Source organism: Somniosus microcephalus, unplaced genomic scaffold (genome assembly GCF_052327205.1).
Source record: "Somniosus microcephalus isolate GS21.2 unplaced genomic scaffold, FLI_Smic_1.0 unresolved_chr5, whole genome shotgun sequence".
In the NCBI taxonomy this organism is placed as follows: domain Eukaryota; kingdom Metazoa; phylum Chordata; class Chondrichthyes; order Squaliformes; family Somniosidae; genus Somniosus; species Somniosus microcephalus.
Genome location: NW_028225183.1, coordinates 38,125,250 through 38,152,536, shown reverse-complemented (window position 1 = coordinate 38,152,536; position 27,287 = coordinate 38,125,250). Strand labels below are relative to the sequence as shown.

General features: G+C 45.8%; 1 protein-coding gene across 1 annotated transcript; it reads left to right on the top strand.

Annotated features, from left to right (window-relative positions):
- The first annotated feature begins 10,455 nt into the window (after positions 1-10,455).
- LOC147087909 (putative G protein-coupled receptor 139) lies at positions 10,456-22,092 on the top strand. The gene is made up of 2 exons (XM_085977846.1): positions 10,456-10,641; positions 20,215-22,092. The coding sequence occupies exons 1-2, from the start codon at positions 10,575-10,577 to the stop codon at positions 21,123-21,125; spliced, it is 978 nt and encodes a 325-aa protein (XP_085833972.1). The 5' UTR covers positions 10,456-10,574; the 3' UTR covers positions 21,126-22,092.
- The last annotated feature ends 5,195 nt before the right edge of the window (positions 22,093-27,287 follow it).

Sequence of the window (27,287 nt, the reverse complement as noted above, 5' to 3'; positions counted from 1 at the left end):
GCGGGAAGGTGGATTTAGTGTTATTGTGGGAATGTGAATTTGGGGATAGTGCGGGAATGTGGATTTGGTATTAATGCGGGAAGGTAGATTTGGGGATAGTGCGGGATGGTGGATTTGGGATGTGCTCAGTAAGGTGGATTTGGGGATAGTGCGGGTAGGTGGATCAGGGGTTAATGCTGGAATTTGGATTTGGGGATAGTGCGGGAAGGTGGATTTGGGGTTAGTGCGGGAAGGTGGATTTGGAGTTAGTTCGGGAAGGTTAATTTGGGATTAGTTTGGGAAGGTGGATTTGGAGTTAGTGCGGGAAGGTGGATTTGGGTTTACTGTGGGAAGGTGGATTTGTGGTTAATGCGGGAAGGTGGATTTGTGGTTAGTGCGGGAAGGTGGATTTGGTGTTAGTGCAGGAAGGTGGATTTGGCGTTAGTGCGGGAAGGTGGACTTGGGGTTTAGTGCGGGAAAGTGCATTTGGGGATAGTGCAGGAAGGTGGATTTGGGGTTAGTGTGGGAAGGTGGTCTTGGGGTTAGTGCGGGAAGGTGGATTTGAGGTTATTGCGGGAAGGTGGATTTGGGGTTAGTGCGAGATGTTTGATTTGGGTTTCGTGTGGGAAGGTTGATTTGGGCTAGTGCTGGAAGGTGGATTTGGGGTTAATGCGGGAAGGTGGATTGGGGTTTAGTCCTGGAAGGTAGATTCGGTGTTAGTGCGGGAAGATGAATTTGGGTTTCGTGCTGGAAGTTGGATTTGGGGTTAGTGCAGGTATGTGGATTTGGGAATAGTGCGGGAAGGTGGATTTGGGGTTAATGCGGGAAGGAAGATTTGGGGTTAGTGCGGGAAGTTTGATTTAGGGTTAGTGCGGGAAGATCGATTTGGGGTTAGTGCGGGAACATGAATTTGTGGATAGTGTGGTATGGTGGTTTATTGGGATAGTGCGAGAAGGTAGAGTTGGGGATAGTGCAGGAATGTGGATGTGCGTAAAGTGCAGGAAAGTGGATTTGGGTTTAAGATGGGAAGATGGATTTGGGGTTATGGCAGGAAGGTGGATTGGGGTTTGTGTGTGACAGTGGATTTGGGGATAGTGCGGGAAGGTGGATTTGGGGAGAATGCAGGAAGATGAATTAGGTGATGGTGCAGATGGTGGATTGACTTTAGTGCATGAAGGTGGTTTTGGGGTTAGTGCAGGAAGTTGGATTTGGGATTACTCTGGGAAGGTGGATTTGTGGTTAATGCGGGAAGGTGGATTTGTGGTTAGTGCGGGAAGGTGGATTTGGGTTTAGTGTGGGAAGGTGGATTTGTGGATAGTGCGGTAAGGTGGATTTGGGGTTAATGCTGGAAGGTGGATTCGGAGTTAGTGCAGGATAGAGGATCTGGGGTTAGAGCAGGAAGGTGGATTTGGGGATAGTGCAGGCAGGTGGATTTGTGGTTAGAGCAGGAATGTTGATTTGGAGTTAGTGTGTGAAGGTGGATTTGGGGTTACTGCGGGGAGGTGGATTTGAGTTTGTGCGGGAATGTGGATTTGAGAATGATGCGGGAAGGTAGATTTGTGCTTAGTGTGGGAAGGTGGATTTGGAGAGAGTGCGGGAATGTGGACTTGGGTTAGTGCGGGAATGTGGATTTGGGAATGGTGCGTGAAGATATATTTGGGGTTAATGCGGGAAGGTGCATTTGGGGTTAAAACGGGAAGATAGATTTAGGGTTAGTGCGGGAAGATGGATTTGTGGTTAGTGCGGGAAGGTGGATTTGTGGATAGTGCGGTATGGTGGATATTGGGATAATGCGAGAAGGTGGATTTGGGGTTAGTGCGGGAATGTGGATTTGGGTTTAATGTGAGAAAGTAGATTTGGGTTCAGTGCGGGAAGATGGATTTCGGGTTATGGCAGGAATGTGGATTTGGGGTTAGTGTGTGAATGTGGATTTGGGGATAGTGCGGGAAGGTGGATTTGGGGAGAATGCGGGAAGATGGATTTGGGGATAGTGCAGATGGTGGATTGGCTTTAGTGCAAGAAGGTGGATTTGGGGTTAGTCCAGGAAGGTGGATTTTTGGGTAAGTGCGGGAAGGTCGATTTTTTGGAGTTAGTGCAGGAACGTGGATTTGGGGTTTATGCGGGAAGGTGGATTTGTGGTTAGGGCGTGAACGTGGACTTGAAGTTAGTGCGGGAAGGTGGATTTGGGGTTAGAGCACGAAGGTTGATTGGGGATAGTGCGGGAAGGTGGATTTGTGGTTAGTGCGGGAAGGTGGATTTGGGGTTAGATCTGGAAGGTGGATTTGGGTTCGTGCGGGAAGGTGGATTTGGTGTTAGTGCGAGAAGGTGGATTTAGAGTTATTGCTGGAATGTGGATTTGTTGTTAGTGCAGGAAGTTGGATTTGTTGTTAGTGCTGGAAGGTGGATTTGTGGTTAGTGCTGGAATGGATTTGGGGTTATTGCAGGAAAGTGAATTTTGGGTTCATGGGGGAAGGTTGATTTGGGATTAGTGTGGGATGGCGGATTTGTGGTTGGGCGGGAAGGTGGATTTGTGATTAGTGCCAGAAGTTGGATTTGGGGATTTTGCGGGAAGTTCGATTGGGGTTAGTGCATTAAGGTGGATTTGGGGTTATTGCAGGAAGGTGGATTAGGGATGAATGCGTGAAGCTAAATTTTGGATTAGCGTGGGAAGGTGGATTCGGGGTTAGGGCAGGAAGGTGGATTTGTGATTTGTGTGGGAAGCTGGATTTGGGTTTAGTGCGGGAAGGTGGATTTGGGGTTACGGCAGGAAGGTGGATTTTGGGTTACTGTGGGAAGGTGGATTTGGGATTATTGCGGCAATGTGGATTTGTGGTTGTGCGGAAAGTTTTATTCGGGGTTAGTGCGGTAAGGTTGATTTGGGGTTAGTGAGGGAAGGTGAATTTGGGATTAGTGCTGGAAGGTGGATTTGGGTTTAGTGCGGGAAGGTGGATTTGTGGTTAGTGCGGGAAGGTGGATTTGCGGTTCATGCTGGAAGGTGGATTTGCGGTTATTGCGGGAAGGTGGATTTCGTTTTAGTGCAGGAAGTTGGATTTGGGTTTAGTGCAGGAATGTGGATTTGGGGATAGTGCGGGAAGGTGGATTTGGGGTTAGTGCCAGAAGGTGGATTTGGGGTAAGTGAGGGATAGTTAATTTGGGGATAGTGTGGGAAGGTTGATTTGGGGAGAGTGTGCGAAGGTTGATTTGGGGATAGTGCGGAAGGTTTATTGGCGTAAGCGCATGAAGGTGGATTTGGGGTTTGTGCAGGAAATTGGATTTGGGGTTAGTGCGGGAAGGTGGATTTGGGGATAGTGCGGGAAGGTGGATTTGGGGTTTGTGTGGGAAGGTGGATTTGGGGTTAATGCAGGAAGGTGGATTTGGGGTTAGTGCGGGTGGTGGATTTGGAGTTAGTGCGGGAAGGTGGATTTGTGGTTACTGTGGGTAGTTGGATTTGTGGCTAATGCATGAAGGTGGATTTGCGGTTAGTGCGGGAAGGTGGATTTGGGGTTGGTGCGGGAAGGTTGATTTGTGGATAGTGTGGCAATGTGGATTTGGGGTTAATGCAGGAAGGTGGATTCGGTGTTAGTGTGGGAAGGTTGATTTGGGGTTTAGTGCGGGAAGGTGGATTTGGGGATAGTGCAGGTTGGTGGATTTGGGGTTAGTGCGGGAAGGTGGATTTTGGGTTATAGCAGGAAGGTGGATTTGGGGTTAGTGCGGGAAGGTGGATTTGGGGATAGAGCGGTAATGTGCATTTGGGGTTAGAGCAGGAAGGTTGATTTGGAGTTAGTGCGGGAAGGTGGATTTGGGGTTGCTGCAGGAAGGTGGATTTGGGGATAATGCGGGAAGGTAGATTTGGGGTTAATGTGAGATGTTTGATTTGGGTTTAGTGCGGGAAAGCTGATTTGGGGTTCGTGCTAGAAGGTGGATTTGGGGTTATTGCGGGAAAATGGATTTGTTGTTAGTGCTGGAATTTGGAATTGGTTTTAGTGCAGGAAGTTAGATTTGGGGTTAGTGCGGGAATGTGGATTTTGGAATAATGCGGGAAGGTGGATTTGGGATAGTGAGGAAATGTGGATTTGGGTTTAGTGCGGGAAAGTGGATTTGTGTTTAGTGCGGGAAAATGGGTTGTGGGTTATTGCGGGAATGTGGATTTGGGGTTATTGCGGTCGGTCAGTTACTGTGTGCTCAGTAAGGATGTGTGCAGTAGGTGAGTTACTGTTTGCTCAGTCAGGATGTGTGCTGTAGGTCAGTTACTGTGTGTTCACTCAGAATGTGAGCAGTAGGTCAGATACTATGCGCCCAGTCAGGATGTGTGCAATAGGTCAGTTACTGTGTGCTTAGTCAAGACGTGTGCATTAGGTCAGTTCATGTGTGCTCAGTCAGAATGTGAGCTCTACTTCAGTTACTGTGTGCTCCGTCAGGTTTTGTTCATGTGGTCATTTCCTGGGCCTTCGGTCATGCTTTGGTAATTTGTGCAGTTTCTGGTGTTCTCATTCAGGATTTGTGCATTATGCCAGTTTCCGTGTGCTCTGTCAGAATGTGAGCAGTAGGCCAATTACTGTGCACTCATTCAGGATGTGTGCATTAGGTCAGTTATTATGTGCTCTGTTAGAATGTGTGCAGTCGGTCAGTTAATGTGTGCTCCATCAAGATGTGAGCAGTAGGTCAGATATTGTGTGCTCAGTCAGGCTGTGAGCAGTAGGTCAGCTGCTGTGTGCTCAGTCAGGATGCATGCATTCGTTCAATTACTGTGCGCTCAGTTAGCGTGTGAACAGTTGGTCATTTACTTTGCACTCAGTTAGGATGTGCGCAGAAGGTCACTTACTGTGTGCTCAGTTAGGATGTGTGCAGTAGGTCATTTGCTGTGCGCTCAGTCAGGATGTGTGCAGCAGGTCAGTTACTGGATGCTCAGTCAGGATGTGAGCAGTAGGTCATTTACTGTGCGCTCATTCAGGATGTGAGCAGTAGGTCAGTTGCTGTGTGCTCAGGAAAGATGTGTGCAGTAGGTCATTGACTGTGCGCTCAGTCAGGATGTGAGCAGTGGGTCAGTTACTGTGTGCTCAGTTAGGATGTGAGCAGTAGGTCTTTTACTGTGCGCTCAGTCAGTATGTGAGCAGTGGGTCAGTTACTGCGCACTCAGTCAGGATGTGAGCAGTAGGTCTTTTACTGTGCGCTCAGTCAGGATGTGAGCAGTAGATCATTTACTGTGTGCTCAGTCAGGATGTGAGCAGTGGGTCAGTTACTGTGCGATCAGTCATTATGTGAGCAGTAGGTCAGTTACTGTGTGCTGATCAGGATGTGAGCAGTAGGTCAGTTACTGTGTGCTCATCAGGATGTGAGCAGTAGGTCAGTTACTGTGTGCTTATCAGGATGTGAGCAGTAGGTCAGGTACTGTGCGCACAGTTAGGATGTGTGCAGTAGATCATTTACTGTGTGCTCAGTCAGGATGTATGCAATAGGTCAGTTACTGTGTGCTCAGTCAGGATGTGAGCAATAGGTCAGTTTCTGTGTGTTCAGCCAGGATGTGAGCAGTAGTTCAGGTACTGTGTGCTCATCAGGATGTGAGCAGTAGGTCAGGTACTGTGCGCTCAATTAGGATGTGTGCAGTAGGTCATTTACTGTGTGCTCAGTCAGGATGTGAGCATTAGGTCCTTTCCTGTGCGCTCAGTCAGGATGTGAGCAGTAGGTCAGTTACTGTCTGCTCAGTCAGATTGTGTGCAATAGGTCAGTTACTGTTTGGTTATCACGATGTGAGCAGTAGGTCAGGTGCTGTGCGTTCAGTCAGGATGTGAGCAGCAGGTCAGTTACTGTGCGCTCAGTCAGGATGTGAGCAGTAGGTCAGTTACTGTTTGGCCATCAGGATGTGAGCAGTAGGTCAGGTACTGTGCGTTCAGTCAGGATGTGAGCAGTAGGTCAGTTACTGTGCGATCAGTCAGGATGTGAGCGGTGCAGTTTCCACAGGGCCATGACCATTCCGAACCTAGATTCATGTCCAATTTCCTGCCCGCTCCCCATAACCCTTAATTACCTTCACTTCTAGGAAACTATCTATTTCTGTTGTAAATTTATTTAATGATGTAGCTTCCACAGCTTTCTGGGGCATCAAATTCCACAAATCTACCACCATCTGAGTGAAGAAGTTTCTCCTCATCTCAGTTTTGAAAGAGCAGCCTCTTACTCCAAGATTATGCCCCCGAGTTCTGGTTTCACCCATCATTGGGATCATCCTCACCGCATCCACCCGATCAAGCCCCTTTACAATCTTACATGTTTCAATAAGATCGCCTCTCATTCTTCTGAACTCCAATGAGTAGAGTCCCAATCTACTCAACCTCTCCTCATATGACCACCCCCTCATCCCCGGGATTAACCGAGTGAACCTTCTTTGTACTGACTCGAGAGGAAGTATGTCTTTTCTTAAGTATGGACACCAAAACTGTATGCAGTATTCCAGGTGCGGTCTCACCAATGCCTTGTATAACTGCAGCAATACCTCCCTGTTTTTATATTCTATCCCCCTAGCAATAAAAGCCAACATTCAATTGGCCTTCTTGATCACTTGCTGCACCTGCATACTAACTTTTTGAGTTTCGTGCACCAGGACTCCCAGATCCCTTTGTACTACAGTACTTTCCAGTTTCTTGCCATTAAGATAATAACTTGCTCTATGATTTTTCCTGCCAAAGTGCATAACCTCACACTTTCCAGTATTGTATTCCATCTGCCAAATCTCTGCCCACTTACTTAGCCTGTCTATGTCACTTTGCAGGTTTTTTATGTCCTCCTCACTCACTACTTTCCCTCCCATCTTTGTATCATCTGCAAACTTGGATATGTTAAACTCGGTCCCCTCCTCCAAATCGTTAATATAGATTGTAAAGAGTTGAGGACACAGCACTGACCCCTGCGGAACACCACTAGCTACTGATTGCCAGTCTGAGAATGAACCATTTATCCCAACTCTCTGCTTTCTGTTAGAGAGCCAGTCCTCCACCCACGCCAGAATATTACCCCCAATCCCGTGATTTTTTATCTTGAGCAATAATCTTTTGTTTGGCACCTTGTCAAATTCCTTTTGGAAGTCTAAATAAACTACGTCCACTGGTTCTCCTTTATCCACCCTGTATGTTACTTCCTCAAAGAACTCAAGCAAATTTGTCAAACATGACTTCCCCTTCTTGAAACCATGCTGATTTTGTCCTATTAAATTATGTTTATCCAAATGTCCCGTTACTGTCTCCTTAATAATGGACTCTAACATTTTACCAACCACAGATATTAGGCTAACAGGTCTATAGTTTCCAGCTTTCTGCCTACTACCCTTTTTAAATAAGGGAGTTACATTAGCAGTTTTCCGATCTGCCGGGACCTTTGCTGAGTCCAGGGAGTTTTGGAAAATTATTACCAATGCATCCACAATCCCTACCGCCACTTCCATCAAGACCCTAGGATGTAAGCCATCAGGTCCAGGGGATTTCTCCGGCTTGAGTCCCATTATTTTAGCAAGTAGCACTTCCTTAGTGATTTTAATCGTATTTAGCTCCTCTCCCCCTCGAGCCCCCTGTTTGTCCAGTGTTGGGATACTTTTTGTATCCTCTACCGTAAAGACTGATACAAAATATTTGTGCAACGTTTTTGCCATCTCCATGTTTCCCACCATTAATTTCCCGGTCTCATCCTCTAAGGGACCAACATTTACTTTAGCCACACTGTTTCTTTTAATATAACTATAGAAACTTTTGTTATCTGTTTTTATATATTTTGCTAATTTACTTTCATAATCTATCTTCCCTTTCTTAATCAATCTTTTAGTTATTTTTTGCTGCCTTTTAAAGACTTCACAATCTTCTATCCTCCAACTAGATTTGGCTACCTTATATGCCCTTGTTTTTAGTCGGATACTATCCTTAATTACTTTACTTAGCCACAGATGGCGATCTTTTCTTTTACACCCTGTTTTCCTCAGTGGAATATATTTTTTTTGCAAGTCGTAAAATAACTCCTTAAATGTACACCACTGATCATGTACCGTCTTACCCTTTAATCTATTTTCCCAGTCCACTGTAATCAATTCCGCTCTCATACCTTCAAAATCTCCTTTATTCAAGCTCAGCACGCTTGTTTGAGATCCAACCTTCTCACCCTCTACTTGAATATGGAATTCAACCATGTTATGGTCACTCATTCCAAGGGGTCCTTTACTAGGCCATTTTTAATTAATCATGTCACTTTACACAGGACCAAATCTTGGTCAGTTGAAAAGTTTCTGGGATATCGGTCAGATTGTTTTTATGTGGAGAGTTTCTACGATTTCAGTCAGATTGTGGTTATTTTGTTCAGTTTATTGGTGCACGATCAGGTAGATGTCATTTGGTCAGTTACAGGTAGCTTGGTTAGAATCTGCTCGGGCGGCAAGTTTCTGTTCAATTTTGTTGATGTGAAGTGGTCAGTTTTATTTAATTGATCGAGTTATTTAAGCTACACCTCAATGAGTTGTGGATGTCGCTGGGAAGACAATCCTTTATTGCCACTCCTCAATTGCCCTTGAGAAGGTGGTGGTGAGCTAACATCCTGGACTGCTGCAATCGGTGTTGTGAATGTACTCCCACAGTGCCGTTAGGCAGGGTGTAGCAGGATTTTGGCACAGCGGCAATGAGTCAATGGCGATATTTCCAAGTCAGGATGTTATGTGACTTGGATGGGAATTTGGAGGTGGTTCTCCCATGCGTCTGCTGCCATTGTCTGCCAAGGTGGTAGAGGTATTGGCTTGGGAGATGCAGTGGAAGAAGCCTTGACGAGTTGCTGCAGTGAAGCTTGTAGATAGTATGCATTTTTTATATTCATTCACTTCATTCAAATTCCCCAGCTGCCGTGGTGGAGATCTGAACTCATGTCTCCGGATCATTAGTCAGGCCTCGGGATTACCAATCCAGTATCATAACTAATAGCTACATTACCCCACAGACAAATTGCAGCCACGTTGAATGATTAAGGTGGTGAATTGCGTGCTTATCAATCAGGATCCTTTTAACTGGATGGTGTTGATCTGTATTGGTTTGAGGTGCTGTATTAATTTCATGTGCTACATTGGGTTGCGGTGCTGCATTAGTTTGAGCTTCTCCATTAGTTTGAGGTTCTCTATTAGTTTGAGGTTCTCTATTAGTTTGAGGTTCTCTATTAGTTTGAGGTTCTCTATTAGTTTGAGGTTCTCTATTAGTTTGAGGTTCTCTATTAGTTTGAGCGGCTGTATTCGTTTGAGGGGCTGTATTCGTTTGAGGGGCTGTATTCGTTTGAGGGGCTGTATTCGTTTGAGGGGCTGTATTAGTTTGAGGGACTTTATTAGTTTGAGGGGCTGTATTAGTTTGAGGGACTTTATTAGTTTGAGGGGCTGTATTAGTTTGAGGTGCTGTATTAGTTTGAGGGGCTGTATTAGTTTGAGGGGCTGTATTAGTTTGAGGTGCTGTATTGGTTTGAGGGGCTGTATTGGTTTGAGGGGCTGTATTATTTTGAGGGGTTTTATTAGTTTGAGGGGCTGTATTAGTTTGAGGGGCTGTATTCGTTTGAGGGGCTGTATTCGCTTGAGGGGCTGTATTAGTTTGAGGGACTTTATTAGTTTGAGGGACTTTATTAGTTTGAGGGACTTTATTAGTTTGAGGGGCTGTATTAGTTTGAGGTGCTGTATTAGTTTGAGGGGCTGTATTAGTTTGAGGGGCTGTATTAGTTTGAGGTGCTGTATTGGTTTGAGGGGATGTATTGGTTTGAGGGGCTGTATTATTTTGAGGGGTTTTATTAGCTTGAGGGGCTGTATTAGTTTGAGGTGCTGTATTGGTTTGAGGGGCTGTATTGGTTTGAGGGGCTGTATTATTTTGAGGGGCTTTATTAGTTTGAGGGGCTGTATTAGTTTGAGGTATTAGTTTGAGGGTCTGTATTAGTTTGAGGGTCTATATTAGTTTGAGATCCTGTATTAGTTTCAGAGGCTGTCTTAGTTTGTGGTGCTTTATTATATTAGCGTACTGTATTAGTTTGAGAGACTGTAATAGCTTGAGGGGCTGTATTAGTTTGATGCGCTTTATTAGATATTTTATTTTTATTTGGTTTAATAGATTCATTAGTTTTAGCGTATATATTGGTTTCAGAGGTAATGGTCGTTTAGGACATGGGAAAATTAAGAGCGCAGCCCCAGCCCAGAGTGCTGCACTGAGAGGGCACTCTAGCATTTGCAGTTTGATTACTGAATGAGCACAACAGCATGAAGGACATCACAGAAACAATATGAGATATGAGATGTACTGAAGGTGTTTGAAACAACAAACCTAGTGCTGGGAGAACACAGCTTGCAATTTCCATTGGTTAATTAATATGATCAGAATTCTCAAGTCTTTGGGGTTTTCAATTTAAAACTCAGCGCTAAATATATTCCATTATAACAGGGAATTAACTTGGCTGTCGTAACTTGTTTGTTCAACCTTTTAACAATGTTGCAACCTCAATCTCCCCGTGGAGATCGCGCAGGGTATAAATGAAAGGCTGTGGGATTCGGCTCAGAGTATAATTCAGAGAGATTGCCTGCAACACGGACACATCGCTTCACACAGAAAATGTATCACACATTTGAGAGTGTCCAGAAAATATATTACATGATCCTTGCCGTCATTGGAGTTCCTGGTAAGTGATAATAACCATTGAAGTTGTGTAAATCTGTGTGTGAGCTGTTCTCTGCTTTAGCTCTCTGGCTGATAATGTTACATGCTCGTCTAGTGGACATAGTTTTACAGACCTGCGATCAGTGTTTGGTAATTTCGTTAAGTCTAGTGTCTTGACACAACCTGTTTAATGCCATTTCCTGAACTGAAAATATACCTGTTTGTAGCGCACAGGCTCTCTGAATGATCAAGTTATTGCCATTAGTGGAATATGATGTACAGTTAAATCAGTCCTCATTCCGGGAAATGTCTCTGAGAAAAGGTGTTAGTGCAATGGTCTGTCACTGTAAAATTGTACTAAGTGTGGGTCACTAACCAGAGTGGAACACCTGACCCCAGTGACTATGTATTACTTGGAGTATCTCTCACTGTAGAATTTTACTGAGTGTGGGTCACTAACCAGAGTGGAATACCTGACCCCAGTGACTATGGATTACTTGGAGTATCTCTCACTGTAGAATTTTACTGGTGTGGATCACTAACTGGAGTGGAACACCTGACCCCAGTGAATATGTATTACTTGGAGTATCTCTCACTGTAGAATCTTACTGAGTGTGGATCACTAACTGGCGTGGAAGAATTCAGTTCGACTTTGTAATCACTATTTTAGGTGACTGATTTCTCCCCTCCATTTGTATTATGAAGTGCAGCTCGGAACAGAGTGTAGAGCTGCGAGTTTGGTGAGAGAGGGAGTTCGGGGAGGGAGCTGTTCCTTTCTTTTTCTATCTTTGTCAGCTTCCAGGATAGCAGGAGTTACAAAGCTTTACAAGAGGGTACGGAGAACCAGCGGACGTTCGGCTCAGTGGCACCACGCCGCTCCCGCTCCCCGCATTTGGAGAAAAATAATAGGTGACATCACAGGGAAAAGGTTAAAGGATTGGTTGGTGAGTATTTTGCTCACTGCCCTTATCATTTAAAGCCAAGAACATTTATTAGTAATTGTAAGGTTTCAATAGTACTAATTTGTATCAGTAACAAATCTTATTAAAAGTAGTATCGTTTATTAATTAATAAAAATAAAGTAATTAAACCTCTATAATTAATGCAGGGCAGGTGATGTGTGGCGACTGCAGTATGTGGGAGCTACTGGATGCGTGATCCAGGATGAGCACATCTGCGGTAAGTGTCTGCGGCTCGAGGAGCTTCGGCTCAGAGTTGATGAGCTGGAGGCCGAGGTGCAGAAACTGCGATGCATCAGGGAGGGGGAAAGTTACCTGGCCACTTTATTCCAGGAGGCAGTCACACCCCTTAGGATAGTGTCTTCTGATTTGGTCAGTGGTCCAGGGCATGAGTATGTGACTGCGAGTGAGGCAGGTATGGGGATCCAGGACGTGGAGGAGCCTCAGCCTTTGCAATTGTCCAACAGGTTTGAGGTTCTTGCGAACAGTATGGATGAAAGTGGTGGCTGCAGGATGGATGAGCAAACTGACCATGGCACCGAGATACAGGAAGCCGTTCAAGCGGGGGTAGTTAATAGGAATGTAGCAGTAATTTGGGACAGCATAGTCAGGGAATAAAAACAGTTCGCTGTTGCCAAGAGTGAGATTACAGACAGCTGTGTTGCCTGCCCGGTGACAGGGTTCGGGACATCTGCTCTGGGCTGGACAGGAACTTGCAGGGGGAGGGGGAGGAGCCAGTGGTCGTGGTCAATGTAGGTGCCAACGATATAGGTAGTACTAGGAAAGAGGTTCTGCTGAGAGAGTATGAGCAGCTAGGGGTTAAGCTAAAAAGCAGAACATCAAGGGTAACAATATCTGCATTATTACTCGAGCCACGAGCAAATTGCCATAGCGTAAATAAAATAAGAGTGATGAATGCGTGGCTGAAAGCCTGGTGTGGGAGAAATTGGTTTCAATTCCTAGGGCACTGGCACCAGTAGTGGGGAAAGTAGGATATCTATATTTGGGTCGGTCATCACCTGCACTGTGCTTGGACCAGTGTTCTGGCGAGTCGTATAATTAGGGTAGTAGCGAGGGCTTTAAACTAAATATTGGGGGCATGGGATCAAATTAGGGAAGATGTTGTAATTTAAAGATTAGAGACAAGGCAATAGAAAAAGATATTAACGTGGAAAATGTTAAACAGACATTGACAGGAATTATAGAGAGTACACAGCTAAGAGCAAATTAACAGATAAGGCTAGAGGTTACAAAAGTAATATAAAGACAAAACTAAAGGCACTGCATCTGAACGGAATTAGCATGCGAAACAAAGCAGATGAACTGAAAGCGCAAATAGAAATAAATAAATCTGATTTGATAGCCATTACAGAAACATGGCTGCAGGGTTATGTAGATTGGGACCTGAATATTGAAGTGTACATGATATTTAGGAAGGCCAGGAAGGTGGTAAAAGTTGGAAGGGTGGATCTGTTAATTAATGATGGTATTAGCACTATAGAGAGTGATGACTTAAGTTCAGGAAACCAGGATGTAGAAGCGGTTTGGGTAGAGATGAGAACTGATAAATGCAAGAAGTCACTTGTGGGAGTGGTGTACCGGCCAGCTAACAGTACCCATATGGTAGGATGGAGTATAAATGGAAGAAATAATGGGAGCTTCTCAGAAGGGTTCAGCAATAATCAGGGGATTTTAAACTGCATATAGACTGGAAAAATCAGACGGGCAAAGTTGGCACCGATGAAGAGTTCTTGGAATGTTTGCTGGATAGTTTCTTACAAAATCGCGTTCTGGAGCCAACCAGAGAGCAGGCTAAATTAGACCTGGTGTTCTGCAAGGAGATAGTATTAATCAATGACCTCATAGCGAAGGCGCCCCTAGGTAGCAGCGATCATAATATGATTGAATTTTACAATCAGTTTGACAGAGAGAAGAGTGGGTCCAAGACTTGTAATTTAAGCTTACATAAGGACATTTAAGAGTGCATGAAAGCAGAGCTAGTTAAAGTGAACTGGCAAATTAGGTTAAGTGATAGATCAATAGAGTTGTAGTGGCAGACAATTAAGGGGATGTTTCAAAATACACACAATATATGCAATCGAACGAGAAAGGAAAATATCAAGGGGAGGAACCACCATCCGTGGTTAACTAAAAATTTTAAGACAATATTAAACTTAAAGAAAAAGCTGAAACTTGCGCAAAGATGGGTGGCAGGATTGGACAGAATGTAAAAAACTGCAAAGAATGACTAAAAGATTAATAAGGAGAGAAAAATTAGTGTACGAGTGAAAGCCAGCTAGAAATATAAAAACAGATAGTAGAAGTTTTTATAGATATTTATAAAAGAAAAGATTTAACAAAGTTAGCATTGGTCCTATAAAAAGTGAGACTGGGGAATTAATAATGGATAATAAGGAGATGGCTGTTGAATTGAACAGGTATTTTGCATCGGTCTCCACTATAGCGGATACAACTAAAATCCCAGAAATAGCTGAAATCAGGAAATGGAAGGGAGGGAGGAAATCAAGATAATTATAATCACCAGGGAAGTGGTACTGAGCAAATTGTTGGAGATGCGGTCTATCAAGTCCGCGGGCCTGATTGACTTCATCCTAGGGACTTAAAAGAAGTGGCTAGTGAGATAGTTGATGCGTTGCGTTTAATTTTTTTAATCTCCCTAGATTCGGGGAAGGTTCCTTTAGATTGGGAAATAGCGAATGTAACTTTATTCAAAATGGAAGGGAGACTGAAAGCAGGAAACTACAGGCCAGCTAGCTTACCATCTGTCATAGGAAAGATGTTAGCAACTATTATTAAAGGTGTTGTAGCAGGGCACTTCGAAAAGTTCAAAGTAATCAGGCATAGTCAACATGGTTTTGTGCAAGGGAAATCATGTTTAACAAATTTATTGGAGTTGTTTGAGGAAGTAACATGTGCTGTGGATAAAGGGGAAACTGTGGATGTACTCTCCTTAGATTTCCAGAAGGCATTTGTTAAGGTGCCACATCAAAGGTTATTGCAGAAAAGAAAAGCTCATATTGTAGGGGGTAACATATTGGCATGGATACAAGATTGGCTAGCTAACTGGAAACAGCGAGTAGGCATAAATGGGTCATTTTCTGATTGGCAAGATGTAATGAGTGGTGTGCCACAGGGATCAGTGCTGGGCTTCAAAATTGTACATTTGTATAAATGACTTGGATGAAGGGACCGATCGTATTGTTGCTAAATTTGCGAATGCCACAAAGTTAGGTATGATGATACATTGTGAAGAGGACATTAGAAGGCCAAAAAGGGATATAGATAGGATAAGTGAGAGGGCAAAGATCTGGCAAATGGAGCATAATGTGGGAAAATGTGAAGTTGTTCATTTTGGCAGGAAGAATAAAAAAGAAGCATAATATCTAAATGGTGAGAGATTTCAGAGCTCTGAGATGCAGAGCGATTTGGATGTCCTAGTCCATGAAGCGCAACAGGTGCAGCAAGTAATTAGGCAAGCTAATAGAATGTTATAATTTATTGCGAGGGCAGCACGGTGGCATAGTGGTTAGCACTGTTGCCTCACAGCGCCAGAGACCCGGGTTCGACTCCGGCCTCGGGTGACTGTCTGTGTGGAGTTTGCACATTCTCCCCGTGTTTGCGTGGGTTTTCTCCGGGTGCTCCGGTTTCCTCCCACAGTCCAAAGATGTGCGGTTTAGGATGATTGGCTATGATAAAAACTGACCCTTAGTGTTAGGGGGATTAAATACGTGGGGTTATTGGGATAGGGTGGGATATGTATTGGTGCAGGGGTTACGGGGATCGGGTGGGATATGTGTCGGTGCAGGCTCGATGGGCCGAAATGGCCTCTATCTGCACTGTGAGGTTTCTGTGATTCTGTGAATTGAATACAAAATAGGGAGGTTATGCTACAGTTACACAGGACATTGGTGAGACCACACCTGGAGGACTGTGTACAGTATTGGTCTCCTTATTTAAGGAAGGATGTAAATGCGTTGGAAGCAGTTCAGAGAAGGTTTGCTAGACCAAAACCTGGAATGGGCGGGTTGTCTTATGAGAAAAGTTTGTGCAGTCTTCGCTTGTATCCGATGGAGTTCAGAAAAGTAAGAGGTGACTTGATTGAAACATATACGATCCTGAGGGGTCTGGACAGGGTGGATCTGGCGAGGGTGTTTCCTCTTCTGCGAGAATCTAGAAGTAGGGGTCACTATTTAAAAATAAGGGGTCACCCATTTAAGATGGAAATGAGGAGAAATGTTTTCTCTCAAAGGGCGGTGGATGCAGAGTCTTTGAATATTTTTAAGGCAGAGGTAGATAGATTCTCGGTTAGCAAGGGGGCGAAAGGTTATCGGGGGTGTGCGGGAATGTGGACTAACCGGATGAGCCATGATCTTATTTAATGGCGCAGCAGGCTCGAAGGGCCGAGTGGCCGACTCCTGCTCCTAAATCCTATGTTCGAAATTGATGGCGAAAGAGAATATTTTTGCTTTTGGGTAAAGATGTTTTAAAAACGCGTATGAAGTGAAATGCATTGATATTGAGCTGCAAGAATAGAAACAGGTTTAAATACTTCTCTTACACTAAGAGTAGTTACTGTAAGCACTTCAGTTGTTTTAGTGCTGAATATTCCACTTCCCCCAACACGTTCCTGTAAGCCTGTGGGTCATGAGTGCTGAATTTCATTATCTGTCTACTAGTCAGGATGAATATTAGGCTGTGGTTTTTGATTATTGCACTTCGGAAACTGATTAATGTTTGACAGATCAGTTCTTATCTATGATTCAGAGGGCTAGAAATTCATCATAGCCTAGGAATGGGCTGTAGCATTAGAAAAGTTGGAGAATTAGTGTCAGGCGCTAATGCTTTAGCGAGCATGCAACATTCATGCACAATGCTCAAATAAATGATTGGAAATCTATTTCAAGTTTTTAACCACAAGCTCATTGGCATTACACTCAAAGGGTGGACCAATATCAGTAGCACTCTAATCACAAGTCATGATTGCCGCAGGCTTTTTCTTGTTCTGGAAGGGAAGGATCATTGATGCTGCAGAACTTCATTCTCAGCATGGCTGGCTGTGCAGCTGCCTCAGCAAGCTTCAGCAGGTCACGGAAAAGGAGCTGGAGGACTAAAGCAGCTGTAGTCATTGCAGATCCATGCCCCAGGGAGAGTGCCTGCAGATTCTGCGATTAAACATTGGAGGCATTGGTGTTCGCTGTGGAGAGATGGATGGCGGTGCACTACCCAGCAAGTGGCAGAAGGCCCTCGCCAGAAGCCTTCTGCCCCATGGGTAGGGAAGTAGCGCAGCACGTCTTGGGCAGAACTGTCATCCCCTGGATCCGCACAAAGTGCAGGAAGAAATTTAGCGACTTCACTTGGGTGGACAGGGTGAGTGAATGCTTTTACAAATCTATGTACCGCCATCTGAACCAATCTTCACACTCCACGAAAAGCACCACACCCGCAGCACTCAACCACCAACAAAATCTATCTACCAACACTCACAGCCACATCTCACACCTTGCACACAAAGACACCTATACACCGATGGCAAGCACATCAGCCAATCACATTGTTCCACAATCACTCACACACTTTCCTTTCCTTTCCTTCCTTTCGAAGGTCGTTCAGAACAGGAGGGGGCAGTAGCGCGCATGCGGTGTCCAAGTCGACACCTAACCACTGTCTGCGCTGGAGAAACGAGTGCTGCAGATTATTGGGCGCCAGGTGGCGGATGCCGTGGCCACCGGCGACGTTGACCCCCTTGGGTACAACAACGGTATATTCTATCCTAATCCTTCTTCCAACATCCCTCTTCCCCCTCACGCCACAAGCCATTCACACATTCCCCCTAATCAGACTGTATGCATGCATTTCTCCCCTTCTGTCCCCTCCCCTCACCTTAGCATGACTCTTGTGCCAGTAAGCTTTAAAGTAATGAGCAAGCAGCTGAGCAGCCTGTCCCTGAGGGCACTATACAGAGCGAGGTGGAAGAAGAGGAGGAGGAAGAACACACCGAGTCATTGCCTCTCTCTCCCTTAGTCACCAGCTCAGACACTGGCACTACTCCTTCTTTACTGGCTAGTATAGTCGCCGGATCTGCAGAAGGGAAGGCACCGGTGACGAGTGGGCTGCAGCAAGGCAAGGGGGAAAGGGTAGCTCGGGGCCCATCTCCCAGGAGGGCGAGTTCGACTGGGAGTTCGGCTGCACAGGACTCAGATCAGGACCTCGATGGTGAGGCTGCTAGAAGAATGGTGATGGGCATGCACAGGGAGATGATAGGTGCAATAGCAAGGTTGCCCGAAATCACATCGGCAATGATAAGGAGCATGGAGGAGTCCGCCCACAAACTTGCACAATGCTTTGCACACACCTTGTATCCCATCATTTCCAGTCTGCAAGGAATGGTAGATTCCCAGAGAGACCTTGAGTCCCAGACCCGAAGACGCCTGTGAATGGCAAGCTGGCAGCTTCCATTGCAGCACAGGCAGAAGTGACACAACGTTTAGTGCTGTAATGCAGTGTTTTCTTGGTGGTATCCAAACTCAGACAGGTGCCATGCAGTCTCAGCTCTGACAGCTGCCATCGTGGCTGAGTCTATCACTGTCGACCAGAGCTTTCACGATATCTCAGCAGGTCAACAATCTGTGTTCCAACAGATTTCTTGGGATGATGTGGTGCTGCCCCGGGAGAGTGTCAGTGCATCAGTGGAGCAAGAACCTGCTGTCTTCTCCAAAATCACAACATTCCTGCTCCCACAAATGCCACTAAGCCTTTGCCTGTCATCCAGCCAGCCCAGACAACTGCCGCCCGTGCTGAGGTGGTGCAGTCTCTAGCTGGCCATTCCAGGCCCAGAGCTGGTTGAGTCGCTCTTCAAGACCACCTTAAGTATCCCGCAGGGAAACTCAGCAGCCTTCCACCAGTCCTGCAGCAGCCACTAGGTCAAAACATCGTAGGAGAACTGGCGTGGGCAAATACACAGTAACGAGAAGCACCCAGCGACTGCACAGGCGTGAATAGTTAATTCATTTTTATTAAGTATGTGTTCACTGATTATTCATAAATTTATTCATTAACTTTTGATCCTTGAGTGGTGTCTCTCACTTCTTCTTTGCGCTGTGATATGGCCTGAAGTAAAGATGGTGATGTGGTGAGCAATGGAGATCTGTGGTATACTTCATTCGTATGTCAGTTATTTGAGTTGGTCATGGACCGCCCTTCTGGAAGGCTGATAGAGTGGATGTCTCCTCCCTCTCTCCTGTTGCTCCTCCTCCTCGTCTACCTCCTCGTGGTCCTCATCCTCCTCTTCCTCCTCGAACTCCTCCTCCACATCCTCCTCACCCTCTTCCTCCTCCTGAGGTGCTCCCGTAATCCCAGGTGGCAAGGGCTGGGCTCCCAAGTTGTGGCGCATGCAGCAAACATCAGGACATGTGACACCCGCTCCAGCAAATACTGGAGGGCTCCTCCCGATCGGTTAAGGCAGTGGAACTGTTGCATCAGCATGCAGATGGTCTGCTCGATAATGTTCCTGGTGGCAGCATGGCGCTCATTATATGACTGCTGGGCAGGGGCGTTGGGTCTGCAGAGGGGAGTCATGAACCAGATGGAGAGCAGGTAGCCCTTGTCTCTGACCAGCTAGCCGTGAGCTTGATGTGGTGGCTGGAAGATTGCGGGCACACCAGTCTTGGGCAGGATGAAGGCTGGTGCGTATATCTGAGGTCCACCCACCATTCTCTGCCAGATTCCCTGGCCACTGGAACCTTCTCCTCTTTTACAGATTTTCCGTCCTTGCCTCCCCCTCTGTTATTCTGCTACAGCCATTTATTCCTGATCTGGTCCAATCTTTTATTTCTTTAATTGTCCTATCTCCCTTGACCAATTATCCATTTTATTCCTGGATCACTTCTGCCCTCCACCCCAGCATAGACCTCTCAATTGTTCTTTCCTCCCCTCCCCTACTTTTCTCTGGCTCTATCATTGCTTTAAAACTGTTAATATCTAATATGTTTCAGTTCTGATGAAAGATAGTCGAACTTAAATGTTAACACTGTTTCTCTCTCCACAGATGATGCCTGACTTGATGTGTGTCCACATCATTATCTGTATTTATCAGAGTTACAGCATTCTTAATATTGTGCTTTTGATATCGACCAGGCGGGTTCGGTAGGCAGGTTATAGTTTTGTCGTTGACAGCTTCCCTGCATGAAGTCAGCGGGATTGGCCAGCTTGGGTTTCAGTCGGGGGGGGAGGAATCTGGAGAAGATCGCAGGACCAAGTCCATGGCCCTGAGATGCTGGGTGGCCGATCCTGGGTTTTTTTCCGATCCCCCGGCCCCGGGGGGTGATGGCTGTCCAATACCAGGGTGTGATCTGATCCCCGAACACGGGAAGGGTTCTGCAAATCCGGGGGCGGTCCAATCACGAGCCAGGATGTTGGTCCGATTTATCTGTTAAACTCGGAAGCAGGTGGTCTGGAGGCGGGCTGTGGTCGGATGGAGATTTAAACCTGATAATCTCTGACCCGACTAAAAAACAACCCGTTCTTGGTTATAAAATACGGCCCATATTCTCTGGGCCCAGATACGGAGAATGTTTGATCAGTAGTTTGCATTCTCTTTTCCCTGCTCTTTTTTTCAGTTAATTTAGTGGCGATTGTGATCCTGTCCCGGGGAAAGTGTGGGCTCTCCACCTGCACCACTCGCTATCTGGTGGCGATGGCAGCGGCAGATCTACTGGTCATCATCACTGAGGTCATACTGAACCAGATCAATTGGTATTATTTCCCAATGTGTTTCCTGGACATCACTCCTGTGTGTAGTGTTCGCACTGTCCTGGTCGGTGCAGCCACAGACTGTTCTGTCTGGTTCACCGTCACTTTCACCTTCGATCGATTTGTGGCCATTTGTTGCCAGAATCTGAAAACAAAATATTGCACTGAGAAAACTGCGACTGTGGTTCTGGCAACAACCTGCATTCTGCTCTGTTTAAAAAACGTTCCCTTCTACTTTATATTTAAACCAGGAGAGATAATCGACAATGTGCCATGGTACTGTTACGTAAAACCAAGCTATTATTCTGAGCCCGGTTGGGTCGAATATGACTGGCTTGACACAATTTTAACTCCATTGCTCCCATTCGCTTTCATTTTGTTGCTCAACGCTCTGACAGTCAGACACATTTTAGTGGCCAGTCGAGTCCGTAAGGTACTGAGGGGTGAGAGCAAGGGAGAGAATCGCAGTGACCCAGAGATGGAGAGCAGAAGGAAGTCTGTGATTTTACTCTTCACCATATCTGGCAGCTTCATACTTCTGTGGTCGGTATATGTAATATATTTCATATACTATTACATTAGAGGTGTAGATTCCAATTATCACAATGATTCTATATCTATCTTTAATGAAGTCGGATATATGCTGCAGAATTTAAGTTGCTGCACAAACACATTTATTTATGGGGTGACCCAGTCCAAGTTCAGAGAGCAGTTGAAGAGTGCGGGGAAATATCCGGTTGCCTCAATTATTCAATTAATTAAGAAGCAGAACAACTGAGCGCAGCCCAGATTCGGGTCCCAGTGTTTCCAGCCCATAAATCTAATACTTACCCCAGAATGCCATCAACTGTATTACATCAGGAATCGCTGGTGATCTGAAAATAGAACCATCGGCGGGGCAAGCACTTTTTTTTAGAACGCAGCAACATTTCTGACTGAGAGTTCTCACCTTGTCTTTCGGGACAGGACCACTAGCTTTTTGCATATTTAGTGCATCAGTTCACTTGCAGCTTCCAGAGTAAGAGCAACGTCAATAGGAAGGCAGGCAGAGCTGAGCGGTAGTTCTGGTGCTTATATTAAAAGATTAAGCAGCACTGAAACCGGATATTCGGCCCAACTAGTCTGTGCTGCTTATTGTGCTCCTAACGAGATTCCTTCCATTGGGTCCACCTCATCTCAGCCTCTCAGCAAAAACATCTTACATTTATACAGCGTCTTTAACGGAGTAAAAGATCCCAAGGTGCTTCACAGGAGGTTACAGAACAAAGGTGCGGTAGAGAGCCAGTAATGTATAGGGGTGGATCCCAGAGCTTAGTGCCGAAGATTGACAGCTGCAGTTTGTTGGCAGCAATAAGTGTAAGAAGTAGATTCCCGTCCCTGAACTGTCACAGAACTTCCTGCTCCTACATCGATTTGCAATGTATTGACAGAAAGTTGTTTTTGTTGTATCTGTTGGGGGATCTGTAACAGCAAATTTTAGCCAACCAATGAGAACAACCTTCAATTTATTTTACATGTTGTTATTTAATGTGTACTGAATTTTTTTTTGCTGTTCATATTCCACACTTCTGGTAAGTAATTTTCAGCCTCTGATCTCACTCTGTACTCCGGGCAGTCACTGAGTGGATAACTAGTGCCTGGCCCTGCTGTATTCTAACAGTAATGTGGTATTACTTTGTTCTTTTTGTCCAAGTTACTTTGTGAGTTTTGAAGAATTAAGAATAAAGATTATTGATTTGATTTGATTTGACATGAAATTGGTCATTTTCTTCTGAACTATTGATAGCTAGGAAAGTAAATGTTTTATTGTAAAAGGAAGTTGGAAATATCAATTTATTTACCGCCTGTCACAAACTTGGAACGTCCCAAAGTGGTTTTGCAGCCTCGGGTCAGGAGTCACACGCGGCACACATTGGGCGTGGGGCTGGAGCCGGAATCCGTGTTCAAAAAGCACCAATCACTGACATGATTGTGGCGTCATCCACCACAGGGCAAAAGGCAACAGCTGGCGGCCAAGTTTGTATCACCTATAGACGGCCAGGTTTGTGTTAACAACAGCCGGCATCTTTGTTTCACCTGCAGACGACGGTTTCTCTGTGACCTACAGGCGACCGTGTTTCTGTCACCTACAGAAGGCCAAATTTGTGTCACTTACAGATGGTTATATTTGTGTAAGCTACAAACAGCCATGTTTCTGTGCCCTGCAGACCGCTATGTGTAAGACACGTGCAGAGGTCTTGGTTGTATGACCTACAGACGGCCATGTTTGTGTCATCTACAAACGGCCATGTTTGTGTTACCTACAGACGACCAGATTTGTGCCACCTACAGACGGTCATATATTTGTGTCACATACTGATGGCCATGTTTATGTCTCCTACAGACGGCCATGTTTGTGTCACCTACAGACGGTCATATATTTGTGTCACTTACTGATGGCCATGTTTATGCCTCCTACAGACGGCCAAGTTTGTGTCACCTACAGACGACCATATTTGTGTCACCTACAGACGGCCAAGTTTATGTCACCTACAGACAGCCAGGTTTTTGTCAGCTACAGATTGACATCTTTGCGTCACATACAAACTGTTTCCCTCACCTACTGACAACAATGCCTGTGTCACCAGCAGCTGGCCATGATTTTATCAGCTACAGACGGCCATGATTGTGTCTTCACTTTCCGGCCATGTTTGTTTCTCCTACAGACGGCCATATTTGAATCACCTAGAGACGGCCATATTTGAATCACCTAGTGATGGCCATGTTTGTGTCACCTACAGACGGCCATGTTTGTGTCATCTATAGACTGCCATGTTTATGTCACCTACAGATGGCCATATTTGAATCTCCTACAGGCGGCCATGTTTGTGGCATCTACATACGGGCTTGTTTATATCACCTACAGACTGCCATGTTTGTGTCACCTACGGCCAGCCTTGTTTCTATCGCCTACTAACAACCATGTTAATGTCACCTACAGAATGGCATGTTTGTATCACCTACAGACGGCCATGTTTGTGTCACCTACTGACGGCCATGTTTGTGTCACCTACAGACGGCCTTGCTTGTGTCACTTACGAATGGCCATGTTTGCATCACCTACAGATGGCCATGTTTGTGTCATCTACAGACTGCATTTTTGAATCACCTACGAAAACAATGTTTGTGCCACCTACAGAAGGCCATGTTTGTGTCACCTACAGACGGCCATGTTTGATTCGCCTACTAAAACAATGCTTGTGTCACCTACAGATGGCCATGTTTGTGTCATCTACAGACGGACATGTTTGTGTCATCTACAGACGGACATGTTTGTGCCATCTACAGACTGCCATGTTTGTGTCACCTATAAACGGCCATGTTTGTGACATTTACAGACAGCCATGTTTGTATCACGTACAGCCGGCCATGTTTTTGTCACCTACAGACGGCCATGTTTGAATCACCTACAGACAGCCATGTTGGTATCACCTACCGACGGCTGTGTTTGCGTCACCTACAGACGGCCATGTTTGTATCACCTACAGATGGCCCTTTTTGAATCACCTACAAACGGACATTAATGCCTCACATACTGCCAGCCGTATTTGTCTCACCTACTGACAACCACGATTGCGTCATCTACAGACGGTCATATTTGTGTCACCTACAGACGGCCATGTTTGTGTCACCTACTGACAGCCATGTGTGTGTCACCTACAGACGGCGGTGTTTGTGCCACCTACAGACGGCAAAGATTGTGTCATATAGAGCCGGCCATGTTTGTGTCACCTACAGACGGCCATGTTTGAATCACCTACAGACGGCCCTGATTGTGTCACCTACAGATGGCCATTGTGTATCACCTACTAAAACAATGTTTTTGTCACCTACAGAAGCCCATGTTTGTGTCACCTACTGACAGCCATGTTTTTATCAATTACAGATAGCTGTGTTTGTGTCAGCAACAGACTGCCATGTTTGTGTCACCTACAGATGGCCATGTTTGTGTCACCTACAGACGGCCATGTTTGTGTCACCTGCTGACGGCCATGTTTGTGTCGCCTACAGATGGCCTTGTTTGTGTCACTTACGAATGGGCATGTTTGTATCACCTACAGACTGCTATGGTTGTGTGACATACAGACTGCCATGCTTGCTTCACCTACATAAGGCCATGTTAATATCACCGAAGCCCGCCATGTTGATGTCACCTAGAAACAGCCATGTTTGTGTCACCTCAAGGCGGCCTTGATAGTGCCACCTACAGATGGCCAATTTTGCATCACATACAGTCTGTCATTTTGTGTCATCTTCAAACGGCCATGCTGGTGTCACCTAGGGATGGCCATGTTTGTGTAAGCTACAGACGGCCATGTATGTTTCACCTGGAGCCGACCATGATTGTGACAGCTACAGACGGCCATGTTTTAGTCACCAACGGACAGCCCTGTTTGCGTCAGCGACAGACTGTCAGGTTTGTGTCACTTACAGACAGCTTGGTTTGTGTCAGCTACAAATGGCCCTGTTTGCGTCACCGACAGACGGCCATCACAGTGTCACCTACAGCCGGCGAATTTTGTGTCAGCGACAGAGGGCTGTGTTTGCATCACCTACAGATGGCCGCATTTGTTTCACCTAATGACAGCCATGTTTGCGTCACCTACAGGCGGCCAGGATTGTGTCACCTACAGACGGCCATGTTTGTATCAGCAACAGACGGCCGTGTTTGTGTCACCTACAGATGACTGTGCTTTTATCACCTACTGACAACCATGTTTGTGACACACTCAGGCAGCTGTGTTTGTGTATCCTACAGATGGCGATGTTTGTGTCATCTACAGACGGCCATGTTTGTGTCACCTGCAGACGGCCATGTTTGTGTCATCTACAGATGCCCATGTTTGTGTCACCTACAGACGGCAATGTTTGCCTCACCTAATGACAACCATATTTGTGTCACCAACAGACGGCTGTGTTTGTTTCACCTACAGACGGCGATGTTTGTGTCACCAACAGGTGGCCATGTTTGTGTTACATACAGACGGCCATGATTGTGTCGCCTACATACGGCCATGTTGGTGTCACTTACATACGGCCATGTTTGAAACACCTACAGACGGCCATGATTGTGTCACCTACAGACGGCCATGTTTGTATCACCTACAGACGGCCATCATTGTGTCACCTACAGACGGCCATGTTTGAATCACCTGCAGACTGCCATGATTGTGTCACCTACAGACGGCCATGTTTGAATCAACTACAGACAGCCATGTTTGTGTCACCTACATACGGCCATGTTTGTATCACCTACAGACGGCCATGATTGTGTCACCTACAGATGGCCATGTTTGTCTCACCTACAGACGGCCATGTTTGTGTCACCTACATACGGCCATGTTTGATTCACCTACAGACGGCCATGATTTAGTCACCTACAGACGGCCATGTTTGTATCACCTACTAAAACAATGTTTGTGTCACCTACAGAAGGCCAGGTTTGTGTCACCTACTGACAGCCATGTTTGTATCAATTACAGATAGCTGTGCTTGTGTCAGCAACAGACTGCCATGTTTGTGTCACCTGCAGACGCCCATGTTTGTGTCACCTACAGACGGCAAATTTAGTCTCACCTAATGACAACCATATTTGTGTCAGCAACAGATGGCTGTGTTTGTTTCACCTGCAGACGGCGATGTTTGTGTCACCAACAGACGGCCATGGTTGTGTCACCTACAGACAGCTGTGTTTGTGTCACCTAGAGACGACTGTGTTTGTGTCACCAAAAGCCGGCCATGGTTGTGTCACCTACAGACTGCCATGTTTGTGTCACCTACAGGCGGCTGTGTTTGTGTCGCCTACAGATGGCCATGTTTGGGTCAGCAACAGCCGGCCATGCTTGTGTAACCTACATACGGGCATGTTTGTGTCACCTGCAGACTGCCATGATTGTATCAACTACTGACAACCATGTTTGTGTCACCTACAGACCGCCATTTTTGTACCACCTACAGACGGCCATGTTTGTGTCACCTACATACGTTCAAGTTGTATCACGTACTGACTGCCATGTTTGTGTCACCTACAGACGGCCATGATTTTGTGAACTACAGATGGCTTTGTTGTGTCAGCAACAGACGGCCATGTCTGCGTCACTTACATATGGCCATGTTTGTATCACCTAGAGATGGCCATATTTGTGTCACCTCAAGACGGCCATGTTTGTGTTACCGACAGGTGGACATGTGTGCGGAACGTACAGATGGCCATGTCTGTGTGACCTAAAGATGGCCATGTGTGGGTTACCTACAGATGGCCATACCTGTGTGATGTACAGACGGCCATGTGGGTGTCACCTAAAGAGGGCCATGTCTGTGTGACCTACAGTCGGCCATGTTTGTTTCACTTACAGACGGTCATGTTTGTGTCACCTACAGACAGCCATGTTGCGTCACCTACAGACTGTCATGTTTCTGTCATCTTCAGACGACCACGCTTGTGTCACCTACAGACGGCTACATTTGCGTCACCTACAGATGTCCATGTCTGTGTGACCTACAGATGGGCATGTTTGTTTCACCTACAGACGACCATGTTTGTGTCAGCTACAGACGGCCAAACGTTTGTCACCAACAGACTGTCATGTTTGTGTCACTTTCATACGGCAGTGTTTGTATCGCCTACAGACAGCCAAGCTTGTGTCACCTACAGATGGCCATGTTTGTGTCAATTACAGTCGGCCATGTTTGTGTGAACGACAAATGGCCATGTTAGTGTCTCCGACTGACGGCCGTATTTGTGTCCCCTACAAGATGCCTTAATTGTATCAGCTAGTAAAAATGGCCATCTTTGTGCCAGATACAGAGGGCCTTGCTTGTTTCAGCTGCAAACCGCCATGTTTGTGTCACCTACAATATAATAACAAAAACAACATGAGCAGGAGTAGGCCATTCGGCC

Bases quoted from the DNA above. Each gene is read 5' to 3' on its own strand.
- LOC147087909 (XM_085977846.1), top strand. From the start codon at position 10,575: ATGTATCACACATTTGAGAGTGTCCAGAAAATATATTACATGATCCTT. The intron at 10,642-20,214 runs GTAAGTGATAAT...TCTTTTTTTCAG, and splicing joins TGCCGTCATTGGAGTTCCTG to TTAATTTAGTGGCGATTGTG.